Source organism: Anolis carolinensis, chromosome 5 (assembly GCF_035594765.1).
Source record: "Anolis carolinensis isolate JA03-04 chromosome 5, rAnoCar3.1.pri, whole genome shotgun sequence".
NCBI classification, from domain to species: domain Eukaryota; kingdom Metazoa; phylum Chordata; class Lepidosauria; order Squamata; family Dactyloidae; genus Anolis; species Anolis carolinensis.
Window position 1 is genome coordinate 86,142,992 of NC_085845.1, and position 21,650 is coordinate 86,164,641.

A 21,650-nucleotide genomic window follows, 5' to 3' on the forward strand; every position below is an offset into this window, starting at 1 on the left:
ATCCGGAGCAGCAATGCTATTTATTTGTAAAAAGTCAGTATTTCCTTTTGTTTTTTATTAATGCTCCCATTAGAAAAGGCATAAGGATGCGGGTGAATTACAACTCCCAAAATCATGGGCCAACCCTCCCCAAATTCCACCAGTATTCACTGTTGTCCATGTTGGTTTATGTGCTAAGTTTGGTGGGTTCATTGCTTTTTGGATGCGGGTGAACTACAACTCCCATGTGCCAAGGTCAGTCGCCTCCAGATGCCACCTGTACTTACAGTTGGCCATGTTGGATGCAGGAAGAACTACAATTACCATCATGTTGGGTCAGTCCTCCCCCGCCCCCCCAAAAAAATTCCACCAGTATTCAAACTTGGTCATATTGGGTATTTGTGCCAAATGTGGTCCAGATCCATCAGTTGGGTGCACATTGCTCTGTTGATGTGGGTGAACTATAACTCCTAAGCTCTGATGTCAGTCCCCTCGAAACCCCACCAGTATTCAAAGTTTGGCATGTTGGCTATGTGTGGCAAGTTTACTACTGTAGTCCCATCACCGGTTTTTGTACGGAATGCTATCTGAACTACAACTCCCAGAATTCAAAAACAGCCCGCCCAAAAACCCCACCAGTATTCAATGATGTCCATGTAGGTAGTGTGCCAAGTTTGGTGCGGATCCATTGTGGGCTGGGTTCAGAGTGTTCTTTGATTGTAGGTTAACTATAAATCTCAGCAACTACAACTCCCAAATGACAAAATCAACATATATGCACTGCTTGTTTATTGGGATCACTGGACTGAGACAGAGAGGTTTTAGTCTCTACTCTCTTAGCAGTCATTATACAAATGTCATTCCTCACAGCAATAAAGAATAAAATGATGTGGAAATCCCTCCTCCCCTCCCATTCATTCATTTCATCAGATAGGGAATGGAGGTTTAAATATTTCCATAGTGTGTTCTTGACCAAATTCCTAGCATTGCAGGTTGCCCCTGGAGCCCAAAATTAGTAATAATAATAATAATAATAATAATAATAATAAGAAGAAGAAGAAGAAGAAGAAGAAGAAACTTTATTTATACCCCGCCACCATCTCCCCAACGGGGACTCGGGGCGGCTTACATGGGGCCATGCCCAGAACAATACAATGTAACAAAATATAATAGAACAACAAATCATAGCACATTAAACAACACAATAAAAGAAAATATACACTACATTAAACAAGATCAAAAGAACAATAAAACCAAGGGCGGGCCACATGAACACTAGATTAAAACTCGAGGTGAGAAAGGAAGTAGGAGTAAAAAACACAGAGGACAGAGTCATAAAGTGGCGGTGCAAACTGGAGGACAAATATTGAAGGAGAGCAGCAAAAGAGATGTATGTAGTGATTACTCTCCAAAGGCACAACGGAAGAGCCATGTTTTCAGGTCTTTCTTAAAGGCTGCTAGTGTGGGGGCTTGCCTAATCTCACCGGGCAGTGAGTTCCACAATCGGGTGGCCACAGCAGAGAAGGCCCTCTCCCTTGTTCCCACAAGGCGGGCCTGAGATATTGGCAGTGGCGACAGGAGAGCCTCCCCTGACGATCGAAGGGATCGGGCAGGTTTATGATAGGAGATACGGTCACGAAGGTAGGTGGCTCCCAAACCGTTTAGGGCTTTATAGGTGATGGTCTGCACCTTGAATTAGGACCGGAAAATAAACGGCAGCCAGTGGAGCTCCTTGAACAAGGGAGTGGATCTCTCCCTGTAACTCGCCCCAGTTATTAGTCTGGCCGCCGACCGCTGGACCAATTGTAATTTCCGGGCCGTCTTCAAGGGAAGCCCCACGTAGAGCGCATTGCAGTAGTCCAGTCTAGAGGTAACTAAGGCATGGACCACCGTGGTCAAGTCAGACTTCACAAGGTATGGTCGCAGTTGGCGCACGAGTTTTAGTTGTGTGAAAGCCCTCCCGGCCACCGCCGACACCTGCGCCTCAAGCGTCAACGCTGAGTCCAGGAGGACTCCCAAACTGCGGACCTGTGATTTCAGGGGGAGTGCAACCCCGTCCAGCACAGGCTGCCACCCAATACCCCAATCAGACGAGCGACTGACCAGGAGGGCCTCTGTCTTGTCAGGATTGATCCTCAGCTTGTTCCTCCTCATCCAGTCCGCTACAGCGGACAGGCACTGGTTCAGCATCCGAGGGGCTTCCTTGGAGTCAGATGGGAACGAGTAGTGGATTTGCGTGTCATCTGCGTAGAGATGGCAACGCCCTCCAAAACTCTGGATGATCTCTCCCAGCGGTTTCATGTAGATGTTGAATAGAATGGGGGATAGGATAGACCCTTGCGGGACCCCACAGGTCAATGGCCAGGGGTCCGAGCAGGTGTCCCCCAGCTTCATCATCTGGGAACGACCCTCCAGGAAGGACTGGAGCCACAGCAAAACCGTGCCACCAAGCCCCATCCCAGAGAGCCTCCCCAGAAGGATACCATGGTCGATGGTATCGAAAGCCGCTGAGATTTCCAAGAGAACCAGCAGGGTCACACTCCCCCTGTCCAGCTCCCTGCGGAGGTCATCCACCAAGGCGACCAAAGCCGTCTCGGTGCTGTGCCCAGGCCTGAAGCCAGACTGCGAGCGGTCCAGAAAATCAGTGTCATCGAGGAATTCCTGGAGCTGCGTGGCAACCACCTGCTCCAGAACCTTGCCCAGGAACGGGAGGTTGGAAATTGGTCTGTAGTTGTTACATACAGATGGGTCCAGGGAGGTCTTTTTTAATAGCGGTTTTACCACCGCCTGCTTAAAGCAGGATGGAACTGTCCCCTGGCCCAAGGAGGCATTTATTATAGCCACAAACCAATCCAACAACCCATCTTTGGCCAGCTTAACCAGCCAAGAAGGACAAGGATCCAGAGCACAAATGGTCGCCCTCACAGACCCAAGAATCCCCTCCACGTCATCAGGAAGAACAAGGAAGAACAAGTACAGGCTGTCCCCAGGTTATGAACAAGATAGGTGCTGTAGGTTTGTTCTTAAGTTGGACTTGTATGTAACTCAGAACAGGTAAATTTTTAAGTGTAACTCTAGCCATTTTTTTCTAGTTTTGGATAACTTAGGGAAGAGTTTATACCCCTGAAATGTTTATTCCTAGGGGTAGATTTCCTCACTGGGGTAAAACAACAGGGCAGACTTCCTGTTGTCTCACCCACTTTTCTAACTAGGGAGTCATATGTAAGTCGTAACTCAGGGACTGCTTGTATATTAGTGTAGATAAGATAGAAGAACTGAAGTCATAATAACTACTGTTAGGAAATGAAAGGAAAATGTTATGACTGTACTGCTATTATCATACTACATTTTATCCATTTCTTCTATTGACAACCTAAGATAATGAAAAAAAAACATCAAAGAAGTTGTATTTACATTTGTAAATTAAGTCCCTTTTTTGTTTTTCGTTAAAACAAATTGTTTTCAGCACTTGGAAAAAACAGCTTGAATTTAAAAGATATCACAATTTAATCATCATCATCATCATCATCATTTAATTACTTATTAATCGCCCTCCACTATTATTCCACTATTTCCAACAAAATTACGAATTTGAAAAAGCACATACAGGCAATTTTCCTCCTTGCGTGTGCGCACTGAATGAAGCAATTAGTATTAGTCTCTATTGAGCTCTTTTTCCAAGTGGTAAAAAACAATTGAACAAATCATCCATAACTTAAATATGTTTAATGGCACAGTACTTCTTTTTGGCATTTGTCAGATTTTCAAAGAGGTGTATGACCCAAGAAAGGTTAAGAATCACTGGTCTAGTAAATTATTTTAAGCTTGTTTCTGAAGTGCTTTGTAATTTTCTAAAGCATCAGTTATGTCAGTAGGTTAAAATTGGGTCTGTCTGTATTATAATGAACATGTTGAAATGTTTCATAGCAAGAAAATAATTATAATTGTTCATAACTAGGAGAAATTAATTTCTAAAACAAGCGATACACTGCTCTCACCTAATTAACAGGCCATTCCTATTATTCCTAGTTGTTGCTGTTTCAGCTGTATTTGCTGGAACATTACGAATCCACAAAGCATCTGAGATTTCATTTGCTAGAACATACATCAAATTTTAGAAAGTAAACTCAAGGGTTCTCACCTTTCCTGTGACTGTTGTTTGACCATCTTTTTATTTAAATGATCTGAAAACATCTGCTGTAATCTTATTCTTAAAGTTAAGTACATATGGTCTAAAAAAGAGGAAAGAATAAATAAATGTTGTCACTGTATCTTCTGTTGAGGTAGGGTGGAGTGGAGAGATAACAAACTGGATAAAATTGCTTGCCATGGTGGAGGAAAGTCCCCTACTCCAGAATGGCATAATTGCATGAAGAACTGCAATCACACTTCAGAATAATAATAACTCAGTATCAACAATTGCAATGTATCTATTATTTTAAATGTTTGACTAATAGTATGGTTATCCCCTTCCTTTCCCCATAGCTTTTGTAGCTTACGGTTTCCTCTTTTCAGGAAATGCTACTGCTGCTGATATATGAAAGAGAATTGCTGTTTCTTTTGTTTGTTTGCCATCTGACTGACTTTAATAACAGTACCATCTATGCCAAGAATTTCTCACCTATGTTTGCTTTTGCTTTTGTATGTGCCTAGGGTATTCTTTCTCATTGTAAAGAAGATAGCAAAAATAGAGTTATATAAACAAAATTACTTGCATTTTCAGTTTTTTTACTGTGTATTTGAAAAAAGGCCAAAATTGAGTGCCTGCAATTTCCATAGCCAGAGAAGAAATAATGTGAATTCATTCCCAGGACTTTTTCTCTCTTACCCCTTTCAAGTTCTCTATTAAATTTTCTGTTAATATGTATTGTACAAGCATATGTACATAGGATTGTACCAAAACAGTACAGAATTGAATTAAGTTATATTTGAAGTTAAAAACAATGTGTATTTTGCTAATAGCTCATTCTTAATTGGATTAGGACAATCACAGAACAGTGACTAATGTTTCTGATGAAGTTTCAAGTGAGGAGGTCCCCGAAACTGGATATACCCTTCGCCGTAATGCAGAACGTGCTTCCAGTGACTGTGCATTTCGAAACAGGAAACCCCATCATTATAAGAAACATTATTCTGTGGAGGTATGCCCCTACACCGATCCTCTCTATCATTTTTCTCCAACCATCTATATGTATTTATCAAAGTGAAGAATCCCTTTTTAAAAAATAATAATAATGGTTATGCCTGTCAGCCTTCCATTCATTGGCCCTTCATTCACTGGGTAGCTGTCAGAGAAGAGAGTCTTCATAGAGGTTATATATAGGAGATTGTCTTCCTACACATTTTACATTACCAAGTATTTTTTTCATTTCAATTAATGCTTGATTTTTTAAAGAGTGTAATAACAGAAAGCATGATTGTTCTTTGCTCTTCCACATCTGTTGGTATTTTATTAACATATTATTTTAATCAGTTCTATATTTTATCTTGAATTTTATCATAAATATCAATAGTCAAGAAAGGTGTCCTCTCTCTTTTTAATACCCTGTGTTAATGGGGAAGTACATCACCTGCTTCAAAATTGTGTCAGTTGCTTTGCTGTTTTTAATAGTAGGGCTGGCTTTACATGGTAATTATTATTCTTAAACATAAAAGAAATCTGTTACAGAAGAAGCTTGGAACAGAGAACCTCATGGTTGCAGTCAGACATCCCTACAGGTATGAGGGTAACTGTTCCCTCTCCATTAGGGATCTTAGTATTTGACTCCCATGCATTCTTGTTCTTTGTGTACATTGAAATTAGTTGATTTCTAAAGGCCAAATTCATCTTGGCATCCTAGTTTTATGCTCCTAATTTTGTCTACTCAGCGGGTAGAGTGGCACCTATCATATCCTGCCTTACCATAGTAACAGTTTCATCCATTGTATAAACACCTGTAAATCATATGTAACTCAGAATTGTAGCTTGTTAATGCTAGGACCTTGGCTTGTTTCAGGGTTGAATGAAAACATAATAGGAATCTTTCTGTGGAGGAAAAACTAAGTGGTAGTGTTAAAGGAAGAAACAAGTGTAATTTTGATGTATGTGGTGTTTCTGATGCTCGTTTTAAAGTTTTCTAGTAGAAACTACAGTATATCGTTTAAACAGAGATTAAATAGAAAAATCAGCAGAAGACATATTTTTGAACCATGACATTAAATTACATAGTACAATGGTTCAGAAGTTGTTGTTTCTGACTTACATTGTTTCTGACTTATGCAATCACTACGACAAAATTATCACAGGATTTTTGTTTTTAAAAAAATATTTGTTTAGAGGGTGTCTGCTTTTGCCTTCTTCTAAGGCTCAGTGAGCACGACTTGCCCAAGGTACCCAATGAGACCCTGTGGCTGAATAGGAACCCTGGGCTTTCAGTGTTCAATGCTGAATCCACTTGAGCTTGCTGGCCTCTTGTTCAAAAGTATTCCCAGTCATTTTTATGTAGCAGAAAACATTTCATTTTATCAAAAAGACCTCTGAATATGTTTTTGATTATAAACCAAGTTAGTTACTGATTACAGAACAAAACCATGTGGGTTTTAATGTTTACTTTTAATATATATATTTAGGATGTCCCTAAATCTGGAACTAGCTGTAGTTCACGATGTTCAAGTTCCAGACAAGATTCTGAGAGCACAAGACCAGAGTCTGAGACAGAAGACATATTGTGGGAGGATCTTTTGCATTGTGCAGAGTGTCGCTCATCCTGTACCAGCGAGACAGATGTGGAGAACTCTCAAGTCAATTCATGTATGAAAAAAGAGTATAGAGATGACCCCTTTCATCAGGTTAGTGCAAAAAGAATAAATTGTACGTATTTACCATAGTAAAGGTAAAGTTTTTCCCCTGACATTAAGTTTAGTCGTGCTCATCTCAATTTCTAAGCCAAAGAGTCGGCATTGTCTGTAGATCATGTGGCCGGTATGGCTGCATGGAGCGCAGTTACCTTCCCGCTGGAGCTGTACCTATTGATCTACTCACATTTGCATGTTTTTGAACTGCTAGGTTGACAGAAACTGGGGCTAACAACGGGAGCTCACCCCAATTCCCAAATTTGAACCACCAACCTTTTGGTCAGCAAGTTCAGCAGCTCAGTGGTTTAACCCGCTGTGCCACCGGGGTATTTACCATATCTGTACTGAATTAAATTTGTGGTAATTAAAGCATTAATAGGATGAAATAAATTACCTGTGAGTCAGTGTAATGCTCACCTTTGTAATTTATAATTTGTGTTGAGTCTCCTAAATCTCCCCTCCCCTGCTTTTTTTTTCCAGAGCCATTTGCCTTGGTTTCATAGTTCTAACCCTGGCCTAGAAAAAGTGAGCGCAATTGTTTGGGAAGGTAATGACTGCAAAAAGGCTGATATGTCAGTACTTGAGATCAGTGGCATGATCATGAACAGGGTGAATATTTTTTTTACTTTATTGGGACTTATATTATACCCTTTGCTTAAGTTAAAGATGTTTCTCAAAGGGGGAGGGGGTCACCATCTATAAGTATGCTTGAAATTTGTTGCACTACTTTAGGTTTCAATTGGATTGTTTGTTTTGTAATAAAACTGGACATAAACACGTATTTGTTTTTATAGCAAGTAGGGCAAACATAACTAGAATATGCTTTGCCTGCTTGACGCTGTATAGAACTTATCCAGAGCGTCCCATGACTGCCAGTCTTTTAAAAAAATGAAATACATCTAAATTGTGGTTTATACCACAACAGTAACATTAAAATAAGTCAGTTTACCCAGTCTGATAATATTGAGGGTCCAATCAGAAAATTTTCCAGTTTCCATGCTGATCATGGAAGCAGAAAGAAGAAGAAGACCTTGTTTTTGTTATTGTTTCTCGCTGTAGGTCTTTCTCTGTGATACATCCCACTCTCTGGATGCTGCAGAGGAGCAACCCACAATCACATTGATTATATCATCATGTGACAGTTTTCAAAGCAAGATGCCAAATTACTTTTTCAGTTGTGTCCATCGATTGATACTTCTTCTCTTCGATTTTTCAATCATAGCACCCCCCCTTTATTTGGGAGAACTGTGCTTAAGGTTCATAGGATTTAATCCATTATGATTTTTTAACCTATAGCAGTTAATCAGACATGTCATATATGTTCATGTATAAATTAACATCCTCGATAAGTCGGGTGCATGACTCATGGGTATGTTGTGGGGGGTCATTCTGCAGAAAGGGGAAAGTGCCAGTGCTGCCTTGGGGCACCTTCCACCCCTGACCATTTCCATCACTATTCTCCTGCCCAGTGATTCAAGAAGGACTTTCACCACTTAACTCGGAGAAGTGGATGATTAAGTTTTTGATAAAAGTTAATGCACAATATTAAGTCCGTATCAAAAAAGGAAATCATCACCTTCTCTGAGTAGAGTAGCAAAAATTTAGTTCGACCCAGGGGAACCTCAAAGAAGCACTAACCCCCCCCCCACTAGTTTCCTGGCCCCATTAAAAAAGGCTAAAAGTAGCACCGTGGCAAAGAGAACAAAAGGGGGGACAGTACTTCTTTTCGCTTCTCATGGGAGAGACTGAGCGGTCACCTTTTGCCGCTCTAGTCAGAAAAGAGAATTAAGGAACAATACTTAAATTGACCCATGGTTAAGATAAGAGGTTTTTTAATTAAATTTTTTAGACTTATATATGAGTATATACAGTAATAATCTTAACAGAATGTCTAAATATCGTGTTACTATTCATATTGCATATTGCAGGATTGTTTATCCTCTTTTATTGATTTCTGAATTTCATTTTAGCTAACATTTTAAATATTATGGTTAATTTAAAAAATAATCACTTCTGTATAACAGGATTAAACAGGTTTTTATTAACCTGTGTTATATTATAATGTTATTGCTTTTGTTTTTTTCTCATCTTCAGGTGAACAGCTATGTACCAGGAATTGGTTACCAGATATTTGGAAATGTTGTGTCTATAATCCTGGGCTTAACACCATTTGTATTTCGACTTTCCCAAGCTAAGGATCTGGAGCACCTAGCAACACATTCTGCTATAGAACTTTATACTATTGCTTTTGGATCAAATGGAGACATCATGGTCCTTTCCATGGTTGTTGTATGCTTTGTTGTTCGCGTTTCCCTTGTATGGATTTTCTTCTTCCTCTTATGTGTGGCTGAGAGAACTTATAAGCAGGTAGGCATTAGCATGAAGCCCAGAAGGCCGGAAAATGTACCATTTTATTGTAATGTTTCTAGAATGATTTGTTTTTGATATCTATAATAATTTATTATTTATTACAATCCCTTTAAAATATTATATTCCAAGATAGCTTTTAACATTGCAGAAGAAAACACTATTCACTAAAATGCACAATGGCATTAAATTGGTGGTAATGATGTCTATAACCACAGCAAGAATAGTAACAATTCTTGCATTCTCCCTCCCTTTCAGTATTTTTTCTTTTTTCCATATCCTGTTAAAAGTAGCTTAGGGTCATGAACCAATATCAGTGCTTTATTTCACAATGTTTTTAATTCATTTAAAATAACCTTTCTTTTGCAGAGGCTACTGTTTGCAAAACTCTTTGGTCACTTAACTTCTGCTAGAAGAGCACGGAAATCAGAAGTTCCTCATTTCAGGTTAAAGAAAGTGCAGAATATTAAAATGTGGCTTTCCCTCCGCTCCTATCTGAAGGTTTGCTTTCCATTATTTCTTTTTTTGACATTTTACAGTGCAGTCCTTGCTATGTTTACTCAGAGGGAATCCCCATTGAGCTCATTGCATTTTATTTCCAGCTAGGAGAGAATGGAAGATGTAGACTTTCACTATATAATACAACTCTGATTTTGAATATTCAGCTTTTCCCTCCTTTGAATCTTTGCTTTTCTGTTTCTGTGCTTCAGACTAGTAGAACAATATTTTTCACTGAGAATAATTTGGGCTTATTTGTTTGTTTTGCTATCATGCTTTTCTTCTAGTATGAGATTCAAGGTGTCTTATGGTATATGTTAAAAGAAACTACAGTTAGACCATTCATAGAATTTTTTTTAAAAAACCCATTGTTAAAACATTATTTTAAAATAGTTTAAAAGCATTTAATAAATTATAGTGAAGATGAAGGGAGAAAGTGTGGTGTTGTGGTCTGAGTACTGGACAAGGATCCCAGGAGACAAGGTTCATATCCCCACTTTGCCATGAAACCTATTGGGTTGTCTTGGGCAAGTCACATCCTCTCAACCTTAGAAGTAGTCAGTAGCAAAAATCTCATGATAGGTCCACTTTATGATTGCCAAAGTCAAATCATAAATGATTGTCAAAGTCATATGGAGATGGTATACCGAACTGGTAAAATTACACCAGATGGATAGGAAGCAAAGTAACATCTGCTAGAGATATGGCATGCATAAAGGGACATATTTTCATTTATGGTGGGAATGTCCCCAGCTGAAGAGTTTCTGGAATAATATATTTATGGAAATAGGTAACATTATAGAACTAAACATCACCCCAAATGCTAGGTTAGCATTACTAATGGATGCCACTAAGTTGAATTTAGAAATGGAAAAGAAAGAATTGGTATTATTTTACTCACAGTGTGGAAGACTGACAATTGCAAGGAATTGGAAGCTAGTAAGCAATCTCACGTTGGAAGCATGGTATGGGGAGGTATGGAATGTAGCCTTAAATGATAAACTATCAATGGAAATGAAAATGTACAGGGGAAAACTAATTAATAGATCAGATTTTGATTCATATTGGTTAGTTTTCACCAAATATGTTTTAGAGAGTGAAAAGGTAAGTTTATACAACCTTGTTGGTCAGGAATTTTGAATATGACATTTGTTTAATGGTTGGCTTATTTTATGGTAAAGTAAAGGATACTTGTTCAGGCTTTCATGGTGGGGGTATGTGTTTGTAAAATGTTCATTGTTTTGTATTCTGTCTCACTGTAAGCTGTTAATGTATGTAAATTTAAAAAAATTGAAAAAAAACCCATTGCCATAAGTTGGAAATAACTTGAAGGCATCCAGCAATAAATGAAAATGAAAGCAATCAAACTCAGCACCTGAAAATTCCTGCCAGCCTTGATTGTAGCAAGCTATTTTTATTTACTTCAAGAATACATGCTTGTAAAATACTGTAACATAGTGAATGAATTCTGCCCAATGCACATTAGCAGCAAGCACAGTTTGCAATCTATATAAATAAAAATGTAATGTCTGTTTGCGAGGACGCATATCTCCCAAACTACTACACCAATTGCTATGAAATGTGGACGCAACGTAGCATTTGAACTGATGAGTGTTTTAAGGTATTCACATACCTACTATCACAAATCTGTCATACCTGAGACAGGTAAAATCATGCCCCTTAGCAACGGCCAATCAGTCTTCTCCTCCCCTAGCAACTGTCTTAGCAGACACCTCCTCTGTTTAGCAATGGTGGTAGCAACGGCCAAGCAGTTTCCTCCCTTTAGAAACCGGCGTGGGTGTGGCTGCAAGGGATGGCTAGGCCCACCTCCTTGCCCCTCAATTCAACTTGGCCAGTTATGCAAAGCTGAGGTTCTGTGGCCTAGCCATGGAAAGGAAGGATACAGAGAGTGAAAATCCTTTTCATGGGCCCCAGCAAGGTGAGCGAGAGATACCACTATGTATTATATTATTATAATTGTATTTTTATTATATATTTTTCCGTGTTAGGATTGACTTGAGAAACTGCAAGTTGCTTCTGGTGTGAGAGAATTGGCCGTTTGCAAGGATGTTGCCCAGGGGATGCTCAGATGTTTTACCAATCCATGGGAGGCCCTGGGTGGGAGAAAGTATGAATGTTGCAATTGACCAGCTTGATTAGCATTGAATAGCCTTGCAGCTTCAAAGCCTGGCTTCTTTGTCTATTGGTCTATTATTGAGTCTGTTGTAATATCTACCAGGTTTAGGTTGAACCTGGCAATCATATAGCTTCATTAGAAAAAAGATACTAACTATTAATAACACTTCTGACATACGTTTCTGAGAAGATGTGATTTCTTTATTCCCAAGTTGTTTCCATTGTTCTTCCATCAAAGGAGGGTAGAGATTTGGCTGAAAAATCTGTGGACATCTACTGGATTGCTGTGTTTTATTATGATAGTAGTTACAAACCTTTTTCACTTTGGTATTTTAAATTTTTTATATACATTTCCACACCTCATTGTTTTGCTAAGTATTTTGTTTATTTATTAGTTTTTGTTCACTTTCTGTTCAGGTATTGTGTACTCACTTTGTGGCACTGGAGCCTATAGTTCCTCCAATGATTGTGAAAGGCTAGAATCTATTTAAGGATACCTGTTTAGATTCTATGTGTATGACATTAAATTAAAAGAAAACTGCACTGCTCTTTGACTAGACATATTTTTCTTCATGCTTCCTCTTTTGCACTTGGAGAAGATTTAATTCTGTGCTAGGGAGAGGAGTTGTGTTCTTGATTTAGCTGTCTTGCAATCCAGTAGAGGGAGCCCAGCTCTTAAAGGATGTAAATTTTCTGAAATTCTGGCTTCCTTTGTGAGAATTTAATAGTAAAATTTTAAAATGATGACTCCTTTCATTCCATGTTACTAGTTCAACATGATTCCACAGTACAGTAGAGTCTCACTTATTCAACACTCGCTTATCCAACGTTCTGGATTATCCAACACATTTTTGTAGTCGATGTTTTCAATAAATCGTGATATTTTGGTGCTAAATTCGTAAATACAGTAATTACTACATAGCATTATTTCATATTGAACTACTTTTTCTGTAAAATCTGTTGTATAACACGATGGTTTGGTGCTTAATTTGTAAAATCATTACCTAATTTGATGTTTAATAGGCTTTTCCTTAATCCCTCCTTATTATCCAACATATCCGCTTATCCAACGTTCTGCCGGCCCGTTTATGTTGGATAAGTGAGACTATTGGTCTGATCTATTATTCAGTTTCTTAATGATCTGGTAAAGCACTTTCCCTTCCAAATTCAAAAGCTGTTGTTTGGGTTCTCAAGTCTGAATCATAATATCTTCCTAAGAAACCAAAACTTTGTGCAGCCACACCCCGTGAACAAGACAAAAAGTACCCAAAGCATAGCAAAGACACTCCCAAAATAAACTATTTCCTTCCTCTTCAGTCTGGTTGCCTTCTGTTTTTCAAGTAGTGTGTTGGGATTTATATCTTGATTTTTATATACTACATAGTAACTGTTTTATTAACATTTCCATAGCTTTGTTCATCTTGTTTTCAAATAAGTGATGGATTGTACTGCTGAAATTCAAAGCAATTTGATCAAAGGAGTCTTGTGAAATTATCCTATTAATGAGATTTTTTTTACTCATCACCATGTCTCACTATATATACATTGTGTATAAATATGAACATGTTTCCATATTACCATATTTTGTCACTAATTCCTCCAGACAGATAAATCAATACATATTTCCTTTTATTTTTAGCGGCGAGGTCCTCAACGGTCAGTCGATGTAATAGTCTCATCTGCTTTTTTGTTGACTATTTCTGTTGTGTTCATCTGCTGTGCACAGGTAAGAAAAACATGCCAGGAACTGTTTTACTTTGGTTTTAGAATTACAACAACAGAAAACATGGATTCACCTCTACATGACCAGTAGAACTCTTAATCCTCCAACAATCATGGAGCAAGAGCAGATGCAAAACAGAGGCAGGTTCATGTTCTCATCCATCAGATCTACGACCTAAGTTGTTCCTAGTCTTCCACCTGACAACCCCCAGTGCTCTCTTCCTGTAATTTAAGTAAAGCTTGCACTTAATAAATTCTCTTTTAGCCTTAGAATCCAGGCCTTTGTTCATTGAGAAATAAATCCCACTGACTTTAGTTGGACTCGCTCTCATGGAAATGGTTAAAATTTGGTGAAATTATGCTTCTGTGTACTGAAAATATTATAATGTTCTCTACTTTCTGAAGAATTAATACTTCAATTTTGTTATTTATTTGTTTTCTTTCAGCTTCTTCATGTACATGAAATCTTCCTTGATTGCCACTATAATTGGGAACTAGTGATATGGTGCATTTCACTAACTTTGTTTCTTTTAAGATTTATTACACTTGGATCTGAAACGAGTAAAAAATACAGCAATACCTCAATATTACTTACTGAACAGGTGAGAGCTCTATTGGAAAAAATGACAACAGCATCTTGAAGTGAAGTTTGACATTTCATCCTGTTTGTGCTCAAGGAAAGTTAGTAAATATATCTTTTGTTGATGTGAATCTATAACATATTTTATATTTCTAATTGTTAGTTGATCACATAGTGACCTCAGTTTGTCTTAACAGACCTGTCGAAATGAGGTCTAAATAAACCAAAAATTTATTTACACTTATCATGTGGCATGCTTTCATAGGATAATAAACACAGCCTACAAGGTTAATTTTTAAAATTATGCCAAGAAGCTTTTAGAGCATATCTAGTCCAATTATAATGTATAGATTTCAAATATTGCAGCCATACAATTTCATTCTGTAGTCAGATACAGATCATTTTCAAAATGGTTAAACTGTCCGTCCAAAGTTGTTTTGATTGTACAAAAGAGAGGTTTTGTACAGTCTGCAAGGTAGACTACATATTAATTATTTAAAATTAAAACATTTATACAGAAGGAAAGCTAATTTTTCAATTATATTTCCCTTCAATCTTCAGACAGATCTCTTCGCATTACTTTTTGTGTTTTTTCCTTCATTGGTACTTTTTACAATATTTGCTGCACAGCATGACAATTAAGAATGAGCATAGAAGTTCAGTTGATGCTTAGAATAATAATTTCTCATATGCAAATGCCTTGTTTTGCAAAATACAAATCAGTAATATGGCAGTCTGAGGTGAAAAAATGATGTTCAATTCAGTTAGAATAATCTAAATTTAGAAGAATTGAAAACCTTTCTGTCTCTATTTATGTTTCTATTAATTTTCTTGATAGTGAGATATGTTCTTATGCAGGCAGTCCCCAAGTGATGAATAATAAGTAGGTTTGTTCTTAAGTTGAATTTGTTTGGATAGCATAGGAAAGGGTTAATACCCGTGTGGTGTTTGTTTTGCTATCTGTGCCCCATTCAGAAGATTTCAACTCACTTTCTGTCCCTGTGATAATTGGATTTGAAAAAAAAATTGGATTGTTGTATGAAACAAGGATTGGAGAAAAAGCTTCAGTGAAGACACCTTTTCTCCATGATTGCTCTTCCAGGAGTAAATTTCCTGAGGAGTAGATTTCTCGTCTCCTCCTCCTCCTCTCCCTGGCTGTTGAGAGAGAGGAGGAAGAGGACAAGCAGCAGGGGCAGTGCAGCCCCCAAGGGAGGCTTCCAGGCTGTCCCTTCTGCTTCTCCCGATGATCCTCCTCCTCCTGAGCAAGCAAGGGAGAGAGGGGTGAGCAAGAGAGGGAAGGTGCCCAGGGCATCGGATAATATGGTGTGTTGGATAAGTTGGATAAGCGGAACTCGACTGTATATAAAAAAGAACCCGCAGTTCTAAAACACTTATATCGGGGGGAAATGTGTCTTAGAATTGATGAAAAATAGTATTTTCTCTGTTTGTGACAAATCTTTGAACCTTCATAAGTCAACAACGATTCTAACTTGAAAATTTTAAAAATACTAAAATTCTTAACTACAGTAGAGTCTCACTTATCCAACACTCACGTATCCAACGTTCTGGATTATCCAAAACATTTTTGTAGTCAATGTTTTCAATACATCGTGATATTTTGGTGCTAAATTCGTAAATACAGTAATTACTACATAGCATTGAACTACTTTTTCTGTCAATTTTTTTTGTTAAGCATGATGTTTTGGTGCTTAATTTGTAAAGTCATAACTTAATTTGATGTGTAATAGGCTTTTCCTTAATCCCTCCTTATTATCCAACATATTCGCTTATCCAATGTTCTGCCGGCCCGTTTAGGTTGGATAAGTTTATTTAGAAAATATGCATTATAGCATTGCACCCAAGAGGTGCTTTAGAAGTTGGGGTTTCTTATGTCTTCTGATTGTGCTAGAACAAACTTTGGTATGCATACGACTATAGTATCAATTTGTAAAGTAAAATAAATGCAAGGTTTCTCAAGAAGGCCCTCCTATCAACCCTGAATTCACCATCCGAGCCCCCCTGTGTTCGTTGCCTTTTGAATCAGTGGTGACCAGTGAGAGACCAGTTTGCGTGGTGTTAACTGTGGTATGCATATGTTTATGTGTCTAGGGATTAAAGCTTTTTGTGTGGCAGGTCTAATTTACATTTTTTAAATTTCTTATATTGGTTGCTTCTTTCCACTTTTGTTTGTTTACTTTATTTTCATTTAGAAACCAGTGTACTGTCGTGAAAACCGTATGGGGCATCATGGCTTATGCCTTCTTCCATATACATACGTACCTTTTGATTACAGGGCAGTGAGAGGGAATCATTGTGAAAATATTCAGTATTCTAAAACTGATGTCAAATCACAAGCTGGAAGTGAAGTCATATTTTAATATTTAACTCTTATTTGTTCTTTTAGATAAATTTGTACTTGAAAATGGAAAAGAAGCCGAATAAGAAGGAAGAACTGACATTAGTGAACAATGTTTTAAAACTGGCTACAAAATTACTCAAGGTAAAAATAAACACACATACCTTAAAGTAGATTAGCTCTAAATACCCCAAAGGTATAAGATCCTGTTTAGTCTTAGATAACAACAACAAGAAGAACAACAAGAACAACTTTATTCTTATACCCCACCACTATCTCCCAAACTGGACTTTGGGTGGTTTACATATTGGACAAAATGTCCATAGACACAAATACAAACAATCCATCAAACAAAAACAAGATTAGAATAAAAACATAGTTTAAAAAATAACAAAACGGTTAAAAACACAAATCCAATAAAACATAAGAATATAAAATGGCTGTGTAACAATATTCAGCGAAACCAGTTGTCCTAGTACAGCGGGCGTGATTTGGATATACACATGGGGTAGTGCAAGCAGCATAGATAGGACCGGGTATTTGATAAAGTGAAAAGAGTAGCTTTTTCTTCGTGTACTCTGTGAATGCACACTAATGGAGAGACTGCACCTGCGCAGGCTCCAACAGATTCTCTTCCAAGCTAAAGTTTGAAATTTGGCGGTAACCCCGCCCCTCTCCCCAGAGGGTATAAGAAGCGCCCTCCGCGCTCACTCCCCAGTTCCTTTTTTTCCGCCGCAAAGCTCACTTCGGACTCTTCGTTCCTATGTCGACTACGCGTTTCAAGCGGTGCACTCAATGTGCCGCTAAAATTCCAGATTCCGACGGCCACGCTAAGTGCCTTTTCTGCCTCGGCGAAAGTCACGTCGTCGGTACCTGCCGTTTTTGCCTGGCCTTTACAGCTCAGGCCCGAAGAAATAGGGCTGCGAGACTTCGAGCAGCTCTCTACGAGAAGACTCTTGCTCCTGAAGCTACTTCCACTTCAACCCCGATGGCGTCTAGGCCTACTCCGTCGGTATCGTCCAAGGCCTCGAAGACCTCGAGGGCTAAACCAACCAAACCGCCCTGCACGGTGACTACAGCCACTGTTTCGACTCGGTCGGGCAAAATGGGCCCCTCATCGACTTTGAGTTCTGTGGCTTCGGCCATTTCTACTCGATCCCGTCTAGCTTCGCCGCCATCTTCTTCCGCCATGAAAATTGCTTTTAAGAGGGCCCAGGAGGAATCCAGACGAGCCCAATCTGACTCGGCAGCTGTGTGCCCGATTCCACCGATGCCGGGAAAATCGTTAAGGGTCGCGTTGAAGCAACCTCCAGCCAAGAGGCGAATGATCCAGAGGTCTTCCTCCTCAGCTTCTTCTAAGAAGGATGCCCCCTCTTCCGTGGCCTCCTCCAAGAGATCCTCCCCTATCCAACCGGCACAACGCCTCCGATCTTCTTCTCCTCATGGTCAGTCCTCGGATGCAGGCGCTCAAGTCTCTCCCAACCGGTCGGTCAGGACAGTTATTAAAGTTCCTCAGCCAGCGCCATCGCGCCCTCAGGCTTGACAAGAACTTTTCCCTCCGGCTCAAACACCTGAGAGGGGTAGGCAGATGACGCGCCTTGCTCGTGCCGTCCAGGCCTCTGCTTCCAAGGACATTCGTCCACAGCCCGCTGCTGCTCTTGAGGTGATACCTCAACAGGACTCTGCGCTTGTTTCGCCTCCCCGGTCCCCTCAAGGGGCCGAGGAGGATGACCTCGATGTCGAACACCCCGAGTCGATCCTCTTGGCCTCGGTCGTCTCCCTCGGCCTCGACCTCTCTCCACCTCACGACGCCTACGAGGTCGACCCGCCTTCCCCGACGGATAATATCTGGGCTTTCTCCGACCAAATGGTTAGAATGGCAGACGCTCTGGGGATGGAAATTAAACAAACCTCCAAAGCCATCACCGACCCCGTCTTCAAGAGGGTCCAGGCTCAAGCCCCGCCAGCCACTTTGCTGCCTTTTCTTCCTTACCTCCTGGACGTAATCCAGGCATCCTGGAAGACCCCATCTTCGATACCTCCAACCTCTAAAAAAATAGAGGCCTGGTACCGAACCGATGATGAAGCCTTGGAATGGCTCAAGCATCACCCCGATCCGAACTCCATGGTGGTGAAGGCCTCCCAATCCTCGGGTCGACAGTCTAACTCTCCTGCCGACAGGGAGGGTAAGAGATTTGATGCAGTAGGCCGGAAGCTGTACTCCGGTGCTCTCCTCCTTTGCTGCATGGCAAACTACGGAGCCTGTATGGGCGCATATCAACAGATCCTCTGGGAAAAGGCCCAACCTTTCTTCGCCAAACTTTCTGATGAAGACCGTTCAGTTCTCTCAACCCTCCAGCAGGAGGCGGACTCCCTTGCACACCACCAAATCCAAATGGCGAAGCACACCGGTGATACCGCCGGAAAGATGATTGCCCACGCGGTTGCGATCAGACGACATGCATGGCTTAGGTCCTCAGGACTTTCTTCTTCCTCTCGACAAGTGATCGAAGACCTCCCCTTCGACACCCAGGGACTTTTTAACTCGGGTACTGACGACAAATTGAAGTCCAACCATGACTTCAAGATCCTCGCAGCGAAGTGTGGCACCGATCAGCCCCAGGCTCAACGGACCCGATGGTTCCCTCAAAGATACCGTCGTTTCCCTCAGCCTTTTCGTCACCAACCGTTTTGACGTTCGTCGAGCTCGAGTAAGCATAGTCATCAGCAACAGCCTCGCCGTCAGCACCAGGTCCCGAAAGGTCGAGGCAAAGGTGCTACAGCTATGCCACAACCCCAACGAAGGGCCTGACACCCACTCTCCCGGGGCCATTTCTACCTTCGCTACTACTGCCACTGCCATGCCGTTCTTAAGCTCCGACCCGAACTCTCCTCTCTGCACTTTCCGCGATCGTCTAGCCCCTTTCTATGAATGGGAGTCTATCACCTCAGATGCCTGGGTTCTCCGCATTGTCAGGGACGGCTACGCCTTGGAATTCGAAACCTTGCCCCCCACGGGTCACGTCCTCCACACCGACCCTTCGCCAGAGATCTGCTCCGAGGTCGACTCCCTTCTAATGAAGGGCGCAATCCGGCCTTCTCCTTCCGGGCAGGACACTCGAGGTTTCTTCTCGAGATACTTCACGGTTCCCAAGAAGGGCGGAGGTCTTAGGCCCATCCTCGACCTACGAGCCTTAAACCTTTTCATTCTGCCTTCAAAATTTCGAATGGTCTCGGTGGCCTCCATTCTTCCAATGCTCCGACACGGAGACTACTTTGCCTCTATAGACTTACGGGACGCGTATTTCCACCTCTCGATACGCCGATCCCACAGACGCTTCCTCTCCTTCAAACTCCTGGGACAATCTTACCAGTTCACAGTTCTCCCTTTCGGCCTCATTACGGCCCCAAGGGTCTTCACGAAGGTGTTGGCCGTTGTGGCAGCGCATCTAAGGAAACAGGGCATAATGATCTTCCCTTATCTGGACAATTGGATGATTGTCGCATCTGACCCCTCGTCCCTTCAAATCCACGTCTCTCAGACCCTCTCTCTTCTGCAACGGCTGGGCCTTCAGTTGAACTCCAAAAAATCCCAGCTCCTCCCGGCCACAGAAATCCGCTTCATCGGGGCTCTCTTCAACTCCCTTGCGGAAACTGCCTCCCTGCCAAAGGACAGGTTCCTAGCCCTTCAGCAACACCTTCTTCTCCTCCTCCGCAACCGCAGGGTTCGAGCCCACTCTGTCCAGGTCCTCCTGGATCATATGGCTTCCACGGTCATGGTCACCCCTTTCGCCAGGCTGCGTCTCAGACCTCTTCAAAGATGGCTCATAGACTCTTTCAAACCCCATCGGCACCCGAGCTCGATGTTTCTCACGGTACCGGACCAAGTTCGCCTCTCCCTTCATTGGTGGCAGGACCCGGAGAATGTTTGTGTGGGACTTCCCTTCCATTCCCCACTTCCGTCAGTCACCATCACGACCGACGCCTCCAATTTTGCGTGGGGAGCTCACATGTCGAACCTCACTGTCAGGGACCTTTGGTCCGCCCAGGAGAAGTCTCACCACATAAACTTTCTAGAACTATTATCAATCTTCAAAGCTCTCCGAGCGTTTGCTCGCTTTCTTCCCCACAAGACTGTTCTAATCCAGACGGACAACGTAGTAGCCATGTACTACATCAACAAACAAGGAGGTACGGGCTCGAGGAAGCTCATGGCTCTCTCAATGGACATCTGGCTATGGTGCATAGCGAGACACATAACCCTCTCGGCGGTTCACCTACCGGGTGCCCAAAACACGCTAGCGGACTCTCTAAGCAGAACAACGACCTCCCCCCACAAGTGGCGTCTCGATCCCGAAATCCTGCAATCCGTCTTCGACGACTGGGGTTGGCCAACCCTAGATCTCTTTGCCTCCCTCTCGAACGCTCAACTTCCTCGCTTCGGAGCGAGACTCCCTCCAAACTCGGCTCCAGGCTGTCTCGGAGGCGCATTTCTTCTTGACTGGACTCTCGAACCTGTCTACCTCTTTCCTCCCTTCCCTCTGATTTCGAGGGTGATAGAGAGACTCTATCTAACACCGACATCGGCCATCCTAATTGCCCCTGCATGGCCACGCCAACCGTGGTACCCAACTCTACTCCGGATGTGCGCGGGGTCTCCTCACACTCTCCCAACTCTCCCTCATCTTCTATCTTCGCAGAGGGGACAGGTGCTCCACCCCGACGTTCGTCCCTACACCTAACGGCTTGGAGGATCCTTCCATAAATTCTCTCCACCCGGACCTGCAGGCGATCCTTCGTGCTGCTCATAAGCCGGCTACGTCAAGGGCCTACGCCTACAAACTTGCTAAGTTTCAAACTTTCCTTCGGGACCGAGACGTCGATCCCTCCTCCACTTCGATCCCGCTAGTTCTGGACTTCCTACTTTCTCTTGCAGATCGTCAACTCTCTCTGGCCTCGATGAAATCCTATCTCGCTGCTCTCTCCTGGCATTTCCAACGTCAAGGACAACCTTCTCTTTTCTCTAACAACCTCATTAAGACCTTTCTTCGTGGTTACAACAATCTCCGACCTCCAGTTCAGCCTCCGACCCCTGGGTGGAGCCTTGAACTCGTCCTTTCTCAACTGGCTTCAGCTCCCTTTGAACCCATGGCCTCTGCTGACCTTCACCTTCTCTCC

At 41.5% G+C, this 21,650-nt stretch overlaps 1 protein-coding gene across 3 annotated transcripts in view; it reads left to right on the forward strand.

Moving 5' to 3' along the window:
- The window catches only part of phtf2 (putative homeodomain transcription factor 2), a 98,062-nt gene that overhangs the window by 67,196 nt on the left and 9,216 nt on the right, over window positions 1-21,650 (forward strand). For all 3 annotated transcript variants that reach the window (XM_062983542.1, XM_062983540.1, XM_062983541.1), the window contains 8 exons: window positions 4,962-5,120; window positions 6,589-6,807; window positions 7,294-7,422; window positions 8,908-9,180; window positions 9,550-9,681; window positions 13,454-13,540; window positions 13,983-14,138; window positions 16,521-16,616. In XM_062983542.1, the coding sequence (XP_062839612.1) occupies window positions 4,962-5,120; window positions 6,589-6,807; window positions 7,294-7,422; window positions 8,908-9,180; window positions 9,550-9,681; window positions 13,454-13,540; window positions 13,983-14,138; window positions 16,521-16,616 (1,251 nt within the window). The remainder of the gene's footprint in view (window positions 1-4,961; window positions 5,121-6,588; window positions 6,808-7,293; window positions 7,423-8,907; window positions 9,181-9,549; window positions 9,682-13,453; window positions 13,541-13,982; window positions 14,139-16,520; window positions 16,617-21,650) is intronic.